The 11,643-nt window shown below is 46.9% G+C and overlaps 1 protein-coding gene across 1 annotated transcript; it reads left to right on the forward strand.

Annotated features, from left to right (window-relative positions):
* Positions 1-3,420: 3,420 nt before the first annotated feature.
* Positions 3,421-11,385, forward strand: LOC108640891 (serine/threonine-protein phosphatase 4 regulatory subunit 3B-like). The gene is made up of 11 exons (XM_018079663.2): positions 3,421-4,083; positions 4,996-5,073; positions 5,875-5,988; positions 7,049-7,165; positions 7,375-7,506; positions 8,242-8,344; positions 8,803-8,961; positions 9,112-9,281; positions 9,622-9,758; positions 10,105-10,168; positions 10,948-11,385. Exons 1-11 carry the CDS (start codon positions 3,535-3,537, stop codon positions 11,023-11,025), a joined length of 1,701 nt encoding a protein of 566 aa, XP_017935152.1. The 5' UTR covers positions 3,421-3,534; the 3' UTR covers positions 11,026-11,385.
* Positions 11,386-11,643: the final 258 nt, after the last annotated feature.

Below are 11,643 nucleotides of genomic sequence, written 5' to 3' on the forward strand. Positions count from 1 at the left end.
GAAGAGGCCAAAGCACTGCGGGCACCATGCAGCCTCTGCAGGAGCAGAGACACTGCCCGCACCTCCCCGCTGTCCATGGACCCTCTGTACCCCCACACACACAGCAGTGCCCTCCAAGCCCACACGTTTCCAGAGCAGCCTACAGAAAGTGTGGCTGCAGGGCTGCAAAGCTGCTCTTTCCCTTTTTCCCGTGTGTTTCTATGCCAGGGTAATACAGGATCCCAGGAAGGGCCAGGACCATGTGAAAAACAATCCCAAGGCTCCAGGTAATGCTATTTACACCATGAAAAGCTGAGGGTGGTCCATGTGTAGGCCCTGCAGCCTGACCCAGCACTGAATTGTCTGTCCAACCCTGGTTGCAGCTCCATGCTCAGACCCCCCCATCAGGATTCCACATCCCAGTCTGAGTTTGGGTGTTCCCTTGTATGCTCATCCCTGCCTGATTTGCAGCTTGTTGGGGTACAAGTTCCCATTCTCCATGCCCTTGGGAAACATTCCCCTGGATTCTTCCCCCTCTGGCATTCCCCCTCTACCCATGGAGAAGGGCAAGGAGGGGAGTGGGACACCCTCCCCGATCCCAGCAAACCCCACACAGGGACAGGAACATGGACAGAGAAAGGAACCTTCCATTCTTAGGCATTTTTGGTGCCCTGGAAGATCCAAAGAAGATTCAGTCCATTGATGTTCTGTTCCCTGGACCTGGAGACCAGCAAAAGGCAGCCACTTCAGGAGCAGCTCCACAGGTTGCTCCATGAGGGGAAGTCAGGAGAAGGGAAGAGATTTTGCTGGTGGATAAACTGCTTCCCACTCTGAGCTGCTGCCCTGGGAGCCCCTGAGGCTCATCTGTGCTTCATGAGGATCTTCCAGCCCCTGGAGTAGGTGAGAATGGAGAGAAGCTGGATGCTCCAGTGCTCCTGATCACTGTGCCCTTGGACAGGATTGTCAAGCCAGGCCAGGATGCAGTTGGCAAAGGCCCCTTTTTAATATCTCTTGCCTGAGCTGGCCTTTTTCTACTCGAAAAATGTAAGTAACCATTAAAGAAGAGATATCTGGCAGGAAGAGGCTGCTGCTGCTCTGTGGGGCTCACAGGACCCTTCGCTAATCAAGGGAAGACAGTTCACTGGCAGGAGCTGAGGAGCCCAGGCTGCTCCAGCTGCTGGGTGTGTGTAACTGAAACTGGAAGGAAGGGAGGAGGACTGGGAGGGCAGCAGGGAGGTGCTTCCTTTGGACCCGGAAAACTTGCCATTAGATTCGACAGTAACTTTGCCCTGAACTCTCGGTTAAGAAATTCCTGGCACAACTTGAGGCCATTTCCTCTTGTCCTGTTGCTTCTTACTTGGGAGAAGAGGCTGATCCCACCTGGCTGCAACCTTCTGTCAGAGAGCCAGAAGGTCCCCCCTGAGCCTCCTTTTCTCCAGGCTGAGCCCCCCCAGCTCCCTCAGCTCTCCTGCTGCTCCAGACCCTTCCCCAGCTCCGTTCCCTTCCCGGCACTCGCCGTGCAGAGCTCCTCGAGCAGCAGGTCCGGCAGCTGCAGCTCCACTCAGACACCAGTGGGTTCATGGAGGAGCTGCCAGAACCTGTAAAGTTCCAAGTAAGGGCTAAGCACTAATCATCAGTAGGGCTGGAAGAGCTCTGGGACCCTGCCACAAGGAACTTTAAGAACAAAATAAAAAATCAAAATCACGGTGATGTGAAAGTTCCCTGAAAACAAATTCATCCTCCTTGGAAAACCTCAGAAGGCAAGAAGGTTTCTCAGAACTTTAGGCAACTCTTCCACTACATTAATACAAGATGCGTGCACAGTTAGAGGCATTAGAGAAGAAATATTATGAGAACCTTTGCTTCTTTGGGCATTTAAAGGTGTATTTAAAGAAGCCCTGGGAAAAAATAGTTGTGGACAAATGCATGTGATAGAAGAAATTTAGTATTTCAGTTCCTGGTCTCCCCCGGTTCACCCGAGCCCGGCCGTGGCCCAGGAGGCGAGTGGGGTTGGAGCAGAGACCCCCCGGGACACGGGTCTCCCTCCGGCACAGCCCCCCGGCTGCTCCCTTCCAGCTCCACCTGCTGCAGCGGGGGAGCTTTGGGATGAGATGTTTGCATTGGCTTCGTTGCGCCTTCCCCGAGCCCCCTCTCGTGGCTGTGCGTCCGTCCCGTCCCGCTGAGCGCCCTGCGGTGCTGGCTCTGCTGGGGTGGTGCCGAGCATCACTCCCGGCACTCAGAGGACTTCGGGTCTGGAATCGTAAAGGTCAGACAGTGAATACTTTGACCAGGAACAGGAACAGAGGGTTCCTGCCCTCAGCCAGGAGGAGGAAAGGGATAACCAGGCATACAGGACTGGATTCGATGGCCTGGCATATCGGATCCAGAGAGGTGTAAAGCTTTAGTAGATCCTGGTGAACAGTGCACACTGATGCCATCAAGGCAGAGGAGTGCAGAACCCATCTGGATCCCTGGAATGACTGGGGGATGCCAGGAGTTGTCTGTATTAGAGGCTGAGGTGAGTTTAACAGAGAACAAGTGGGAAAAGCACCTCATTGTGTCTGGCTCAGAAGCCCTGTGTATCCTTGGCACTGACTGCCTCAGGAGAGGGCGCTTCAAGGGTCCAAAGGAGTATCGATGGGCTTTTGGTGTAGCTACTGTGACTGCAGAGAAGATCAAAAATTATCTACCCTGCCTGGCCTATCAGAGGATCCCTTCATTGTGGGATTGCTGCAAGTTGAAGACCAGCAAGTGCCAATTGCCACCAGAACAGTGCAGCGGCAGCAATGTCACACCATCTGAGATCCATGGCTCCCATCCATGAGCTGGAGAGTAAGGGAGTGACCAGCAGGACCCTTTAACAGCCCCATATGATTTTTTTAGTAATAAATTCAGTTAATATCCCCAATTCAAGTCTGTTTTGGCCATGATGGTATATGGTGAGGAATCTCTCCCTTTCTTTATTTCAACCCATGAACCCTTTCTTCTATTTTCTGTCCCCTGTCCATTTCTGGAGGGCAGAGCAGCTCTGGTGGGTGCCAGGGTCAACCCACTACACATCTCCAGGCCTGCGGAGTCCTCAGCCTCTCTGGGCAACTTGTGCCAGGGCCTTACCACCCTCAGAGTAAAGAATTTCTTCCTAATACGTGATTTAAACCTGCCCTCCCTCAGCTTAAGGCCATTGCCCCTTGTCCTGTCACTACATGCCCTGGGCAAAAGTCTGTCCAGCCTTCCTGTACTAGAAGGCTGCTGGAACATCTCCTCTTAGCTCTAGAAGTTCTCAGGTTTCAGAAGTCGGTTGGTCAAGACATTCTAGAATGTAGAACCTTGGGAGCCCTGAGGGCAGGAGTTGGAGGAGCAGAGCGTCCTGGTGCAGGTGACATCACAAGGGCTGCAGGACAACGGAACCCTGCGGAAGCTCCAGGGGCAGAGCACCAGGAGGCCAGCGCAGCGTGAGCTTCCCTCTGGCTTCCCTCTTGCTCCGTGTTTGGATTTTGACGTTCTGTGGAAGTCACCCAGCGTCTTTCAGCGTCAGAAGAGGAACATCTGCGAGAAATGCCTGCGAGGAGGCGTCTGATCGACCTTCCTCCCTGTGAGACCAGCAGACTTGGAGACATCGCTGATCTAGTCACCTCTGCCCTCTCCTCACGCAGCCGCGGAGAAAAGCTGGCCCTGGCCATGAAGAGGAAAGGCTATATTCCAAAACTGTTAGAGCTTTTCCAAGCCTGCGAGCGGTCAGAGAGCACCGAAGCCTTACACCAGTTACGCGGAATTATGAGAGGGATTTTGCACCTCGGTAAATCAGGTCTGTTTGAAGTGATGTTCTCCAAGGAGTGTATTATGGATGTCATCGGATGCCTGGAGTATGATCCTTCGCTGGCTCAGCCCAAACACCACAGGCAGTTCGTGACTGAAAGAGACAATCTTAAGAAGATTGTTCCCATCAGAGACTCCAAAATCCAGAAAAAATTCTACCAGATGTACCAGGCACAGTATATTCGGGCTAACTTCTTGTCAAATCCTCACGATTTTGGAGAGAATTATCGTTCTAACCTCGCTTCCTTCATCCGCCGCAAGAAAGAGGAGATATTCAGGGTGTTGGAGGTAAGTGGGTTTGATCTGGTCTAAAAGGGTTGGGCCCTGGAGCTGTAATTTCCAATGGATCACAGTTAATCCCACATACTTTCATTTGCACAGTGTTGGGAATGTTTCCCCTTCTTTCTCATATCTTTGATTCTGTATTTTAGAAACAGAAGATTTCAGGTGAATCTTCTAAATATCTGAATATGTAAATATTTTTTAATGGATTGTAAAGGGTTTAAAGTTCTTCTCCTTGATTCCTAAGCAACATCCTCCTTTTGAGCTGGTTTGTACAGGTGTGTAGGGAGCGAGCAACTTTTGGTGTTCTGGATCAGGGAAATTTGTGATGTGTGTGTAACAAATTCCGAACCTGTGATTCCAAAGAGCCTGCTCAAAGAGAATGCCACAGCTGCCTTCCCTGGGAAGGAATAAAAAAAAGCCAATAATAGTCCAGAGGTGCAAAGCAGAGTGTCTGTAAGTCGGGGAGCTGGTTTGATTGCAAGGAAGGTTAACAGGGAAACGGGGAACTTGTGAATCTGGTCACCCTGGCCCAGGTGGCCTGAAGAGATGTTTGGCAGGGCTGCAGATCCCAAAGAGGGAAAGGGCTCCTGGTGGGATGTTCCCAGTGGGGTGTGAGCAGCAGGTGCAGCGCGGGAGAAGTTGTGTCTTGGTTGGCTCTTTGTAGATGCAGTTTTAGCTCAGCTTAACCTGTGGCTCTGGTCTCCTGGACCTGCTTCTGCTACATGGAGGGAATGCTGGAACAATGACCTGGAAAATGATCCTGCCGGATGGGTACTCTGGCATTTGCCTTTTTGGGGATAAAATGAATAGAGGTGTGGGGAGTTGGACTTTGGGCAGTGTGGGATCCTATAAAGAAGGAAGTTTAGCCTTTCCAGAGGCACTGTGTGAGTTGTGTTCCTTTTGTGTGTTACGCAGAAAGACGAGGAATTTTTGTCTGATGTTTTTGGCCAGTTAACAAATGAAGCTACAGCTGAGGATGAACGGTTGGAATTGGTAAGTCTGTGCTCTCACTGGTTTCTCGAATGCTTGAAAATTAGAGAGATGAAGTAGGAAAAGTGAAATTGTTCCATGAGTTCTTTGAGGTCTCCTGCAGCCACTGAAGTATTTCTGGAACCCTGGAACCACTTCCATAGGAGCTCAGTCTTCATTTAAGTACTCACTAGAAAAATCTTTCTGGCAACATAAGCTCTGATTTATTTGTGGTAAATAATGATTTTATTGTGCAGAAAGGACTAGCACTGAGCTGACATCCTTGACTCCAAGCTCTCCTTTCCTCCCAGTACCCTTCAGCATCCCAGATCACTGACTTCCAGTCATATCAGCATTGCTCTCTTCACTGTGCTTTACTGATTCAGAAAGATCTTTAAAGTCCTGTGACTGAGGATTGTTCTTATATATATATATTACAAACTGTATTTATCCTTGAACACATTTAGCCGCTTAAATTCCCTGTTCAAAGCTCACTTTCAGCAAGGAAGGCTTTTTTCCTTCAGGCCTGGCTGGAGAATCAATCCTTCCTAAGCCAGGGGGATAAAAAAGCTACAAGGTGACTCTCTTTCTTTCCGAGCTCAAGCCCAGCATCTTCATTTATTCTTTCTCTGTGTGTTTATTTTGTTTTGCTTTCCTTTATTGATGTTGGTAAATGTTGGAGGAGACAGAACTAAAACAATACCATTTTCTAGGAAGTCCATCCCAGCCAGGACTCAAACTCTGCTACAAATTGGAACCGTTTCCTCCTTTTTGGAGAGTTTTCTGACTCAAATACTCCTGAAATTATTTTTTCCTCTGCAACAGGTTAACTTTCTCAAGGAACTCTGTGCCTTTTCCCTCATGTACCATCAGAAGAGAGAGAAATTTCTACAAAGATCAGCCAAGTTGGGAATTCTTCCAACTCTTGAAACTCTAATAGTAAGTGAAAACTTCAAGCTGATTTTAATCAAACTAGAAAATCCCATGGCCATTGAAGCAGGTTTTCGGTCTGCTGAGCACTTCTGTGTCAGTTTGCTGGGACAGCCTGGGTCTGCTGAGGGTGGAAGTTGGTTGGCATGATCAGAACCCAGAAGCTGCCCACAGCTCTCTGAAGGCCCTGACTTGAGTGCTCTGGTGATTTTTACTGTTGCCATTGAGGTTGTTGTTGGAGCAGGGCCAAAGAAGGATTTTTAGATAATCTTGAACTATCAGCTGGTTCCTACCCAAAAGATCATGGAATCCTGTTGTTAGCAGATTAATATGCCCTAATCAGCTATGGAAAAACATAATTTTTTAACTCCTTTAGCTGAAGCAGCTGTTGCTGTCTGACCATTGCAATCCATGTGTCAGTGCTGCTGTTCCTCAAAACCACAAAATTCCAGGGGGTTTCTATCCTGGAGTAACAACCTGTGAACTGACCAAGGGACAGGGACTGCTGGGGAAACACTGAAGTGCTGTAGATGTTCAAGGATTAGACAAGGCTTAATCTTACTATTCTTTGTGAGGGCCAGACCAGTCCAAATGCAGCCTGGGGCATTGCTGTGTTGGGCTCAGAAGTTGTGCTGCTCTCAGACAAAATCAGAGCCCTTAAAGAAAGTTATTCCTTCTTGTTGCCTGGAAATGAGCACAGAAACTTTTGGACCAATTGATTTGTACAGTTGGTCCTTGGGTACAATATGAATAAATTGTGGAGAACATGTACAGAAGATCAGTGTCTCAGATATTGGAGCCAGTGGCACAATGGGAATGTTTCCTGCCTAAATTAGGACCACTAGGTTCACAGAAAGCCTTGTGTCCTTTCTAAAGGAGGGAAAGAGTGGGGAAAAGATGTTGTTGGTTTACTGTTGTTTTTCTGCAATATAGTTACATACACATGTTTCTCATAGAAACTTTGTAATGAAACATTCCCAAACCTTTTAACTCCCTTTTCTTTGCAGCTTTACCTGATAATAAATCCCAAACTTGATTTGCCCTGGCAAATTAATTTCTTTTTTGTTAGGGAATGGATGATCTGCAAGTTAGAGCTGCTGCCACAGACATCTTGTCTGATCTAGCAGACTTTTGTCCATTCATGGTCCAAGAATTTGTAATGAAAGAGGCCCAACGGAGTGACCTTGTAAGTAAAAGTGGTTTGGACTTTGTTGAATATACCAGTTTTAGGGCAAACAGGAAACAAACCAGCCAAACAAAATCTCCATTTTTCTATTTCATTGTAATTTTTATTCAAACAAACAAACAAACAAACAAACCCGATAAAAACGAGGGAACTCATTCCACTTTGGTATCTAATTATTCAGCGTCTTCTTTGTTTGGGTTTTTTTGCAGGATACTGACCTGGTCAGTGTAGTCATTGAGCAGCTGATCTGCCATTCTGACCCCGAGTCTGGAGGAGCTGAGCAGTTGATGGATGTGCTGTGCACTCTGCTCGATCCGGGGAATCTGCTGCATGCAGCTGAGGTAAGAAAATACAAAGGGGTGAAGACGCACCTCTGTCTCAGCAAAGTTAAACCTCTGAGATTCTCTACTGCTGCTTTTGTGGGCAGAGGATAAAAAAGAGTTTTCATTTTTGGATGATTTCTTGGGTGTTGTGTGTGGTCTGACACTGAATTTAAAGAAGTTATAAAACAAGCTGAAGTTCCCACTCCCTTTGCTCAGGAAAGGTGTGGGGGGGGCACTGGGGCACTGGGATTTGTTAAACCAAGCAGCGCTGGGTTTCAGTGACACAGCCCTGTCTGGGCAGAGCTCCTGCTGGCTGGGGGAGAAATCTAGAAAGAACAGAATCCAGGACAGTCCCTGAGAAACCCAATCCATGTTTTAATCCACTGGAATGTGCAGGAATAGCTCTGAAAAGGTTTGCAGGTTGTCATGACATAATTCCTGCACTTGAGAATGGTTTAAGGACACTTTGTCAAGCACTTGGAGTCACTGATGGGTTTCCAGGATATATTTGCACCCATGGTGAGGACCCTCCTGGTGACAGTGAGGTTGGCTGGATGTCTCTCAGATTTTCCCCAAAGAAAGAAGTGGATCTTTGTTGAGTGCAGACAATGCTGCAGGCCCAGCCAGAGAGATCCAGGCAGAGCTGAAGGAGCCAAAAGAATTCTTTGTAGGCTGTTTCTGCTGTTACTGCCCTTTCTTATTTAAAAGGTGTGTGTGAAGGCCTGTGTTTAAGGAAATGATTCTCTGTCTTAGGCTCCACAAGTATTCGAATTTCTCAATTTCTTCTACACCTGCTGTATTCCTGTTCTGACTGCTCCACTTTTGGCCAATGCAGCAGAAGATACATGTGAAATAGGTAATGAGAAGTTTTATTTTTTTCCCTCTTTTAGGCTTTTAATGTTTATCAGTGACTGACAGTGCTGGTCCCAGCAATCAGCTTGTGAGGGCAGCTGGAAGTACACTTGGGGAAAGCTGCTGCTCCCCCAGGGACAGGAGTTCTTGTGGGCAGAAGTTTTCAGCCCTTTCTTGCAGCTCTGAATGTTGACAGAGCTTGATGCTGTTCTTTGGAAAAGATGCACCTCCTTGATGTGTGGTGTTAATGGTGTACCAGTTTGACTTATATAATTTTAAAGAATATTTGCTGTAAGGGCAAAAAAGCCACAGTTGTGTTTTATTCTGACCCAATGTTCTGCTTCCTGAAGCAAAAGTCCACTAAAAACATGTCAGGAACTATAACAGGAACTGACCTTGGTGTGCATGACAATACATTATTTGGGTTGTTTGATTAATTGAAGGCATTAATTTTCCTTGTAGATGACTATCAAGTGGCAAAACTGCTTGCCTTAATTCTGAAGCTCCTCACTTTTTGTGTGGAATGGCATAAGGAGCACATGAGGCATTACATTATCAGCAGGGATTTGCTAAGAAGAGTCCCGGTCTTGATGCATTCCAAACACACATTTCTGGCCTTGAGTGAGTACAGAACTGTGGTGATTTCCTTCTTCGAGGCCTCGCGTGTCCTGTGTTGAGGGTGTTCCAGTGTCAGTGGACACCTGAACTCAGAATTCATGGGAATGAATTTCTGGACTGCTATTAAATGCTTAAATTTCTCTCTTCATACAGGTGCTTTTAAGTTTATAAGGAAGATAATTGCCCTGAGAGATGAGCACTATAACTGTTACATCGCCCAGGGAAACCTCCTTGAACCATTTTTACTTGCTGTGCTGGAAAATGGAGCTGTGTACCATCTGCTCACCTCGGCTGTGTTTGAGCTGTTGGAATTCATCAGACTGGTGAGTTCAGCAGCAGCTTCAGCTCTGACAGGTCTGGGGCCTCTCAGGGCAAAAGGCAAAATGCAGCTCTCCCAGATTGCACCATCCTGGTTTAATGGCAGTGTCACAAATAGCACTGGGACACTGCTGAGTTTGTTGTCCATTTCCATGCAAAGCTTCATAATTATTTCTAGCTTTCAGCTTTTCTATTAAGGGTAAATCCAGTTGCTTCACAACTTTTCCTTACAATAGTGTTTTGGCTCTGGCCAAGGAATCAGTTCCTTTCCAAATTAAACAAAAAGGTTTCTGAACTTCTGCCTGTGACCATTTGAGACTGAAACCCCAGTTTGTTCTTCTGCAGGAAGATGGCAAGTCCCTTATTGGGCATCTAGTGGAGAAGTTCTGTCAGGCACTTGGAACTATCGACTATGTTCAGACTTTTGGACTGAAGCCCAAAAATGAGAAAGAAAAGCACCAACAAGAGCAGCAAGTGAACAGGTAGGCCTCAGTTCGTGTGTCCTGAGCCTGCCAGGGACTGCCATTCTGCAGGGCTGGTCCTTGATTTTTAATTTCCCAGAGGGCAGCAGGAGCGGGTGGCTGGGACTGGGGTTGGGTTTCATTCTTGATGAAAATTTCTTGTTTTGTCCCCTGAGTTAGGATTCAGTCTGCCTCAGTGCCAGATGGGGTGCTAGTGAGTCTTATGGTGAGGGCAGAACTGGGGGTGGAGTTGGATTGCCTTCTCAAATGTGCCCAATTCCCTCCAAAGCTATGCAAGGCATTTCTGATCCTGGCTGAGTCTGAAAGAGCAGCAAAGCTGGAATCACTTGTCCTGTCTCTCTTACAGTGTCCCATGCTGTGGCTGCTCTTCAAAGAAGGAGACCCCGAGGCCAGCGGTGGCGGCCCCCAAGGTGGGAGAGCTGGTGTGAGGTGCTGTCCTGGCGTGGGACAGCAGAGCTGCCTCGAGGGGCTGTACCGGGTGTGACAGGCGGGGGGCTGAGGGAGGGAGAAACTCACCCCAAGACCTGCTTAGGGAAACCCTGGCTGCTTTGGGGGAAGGGTTAAGGAAAGACTGGGTGGGGCCGGAGTCTGTGGTGATCTGGTGGCACAGTCTGATCTCACATCTTCTGCGTCATTTGACTGGTGCCACTCCTTGGCTTTGTCCCTGCCCAGGTGTGTGAGGTAGAGATGGGATTAGGATTTTGGGGAACTGTGTCAGTGCCCCCTAGCTGGGGAATTACTAAGTGTTTTTAGGCAGACAAAGGCAGTCAGTGACACCTCTGTAGTGCCTGACACAGCCGTGCACTATTGGAATCTCCAGCCCGAGAGCTCCTGAGCAGCTCCAGCAAACTGTGGCAGGAATTTGACTGCCCACCCCTAAGGCTGAGCAGCCAAAGGGATCTCAGGGGGCACGTCAGCTACCTGTCCAGCTGGAGGATTTCTAAGGGATTTTGAAACAGCTGTGAGGCCACAGCCAGAGGAGCAAGGAACCTCCAGTACTTTTTGCAGCTTGAGGTTCAAAACCACTCTCCAGACCAAAGGTCTTGGAACACCAAAGGATCTCCCAGATCCCAGGATCTCCCGCTGCTGCCAGCTTGGGTGTCCCGACAGGTTGGCTGGGGGGGTGTACTAAAATTGCACATTGGTGGGTATCTTTTCAAAGTGAGGATTTCCTTTTTCTAATTGGCAGAGACGTCTACGGGTGGATTGTACTGAGCACGAAGATCAGTCTGACACAGTTAAAAGGAAAAGACCACGCCAGCGTTGATGAAGAAAACACAGAGTTTGGAAGAGGAGTTATCATTTTGAGTTTCCAGTTCTTCAAGTGTTGAGTGTTAAATTTTTGGAGTTAGTTTTAATTGTAGCTATTGTTTCGTAGAAGATAGGCTGCTGTAGGTTTTGTTACTTAAGTAGAGTTTGTTACATAAAAGATAAGAAGTTTGTTTTGTATTCAAGTTCCCGTTGTTCTGGGTTTAGACTGTTTGCAAATATGTTTAAATTTTAACATATTTTTTAAATATTTTACAATTTAGGATTTGTAAAATTTAGGATTTAAAATTTTCCTCTGTGATTTTATAATGTGTTTATTGATAAATGTTATTTTGATAAAAAGTTCCCATTGTTCTGTTTTTAGACCGTTTGTAAGTATGTTTAAACATTAGTAATGTTGAGTTGCAAAATTTAGGATTTGAAATTTTCCTCTGTGATTTTATAATGTGTTTATTGATAAATGCTATTTTGATAAAAAGTTCCCATTGTTCTGGTTTTAGACCGTTTGCAAATATGTTTAAATGTTAGTAATGTTGAGTTGTAAAATTTAGGATTTAAAATTTTCCTCTGTGATTTTATAAGGTGTTTATTGATAAATGTTATTTTGATAAAAAGT

Source organism: Manacus vitellinus, unplaced genomic scaffold, assembly GCF_001715985.3.
Source record: "Manacus vitellinus isolate BGI_N305 unplaced genomic scaffold, ASM171598v3 scaffold_47_pilon, whole genome shotgun sequence".
Lineage (NCBI taxonomy): Eukaryota > Metazoa > Chordata > Aves > Passeriformes > Pipridae > Manacus > Manacus vitellinus.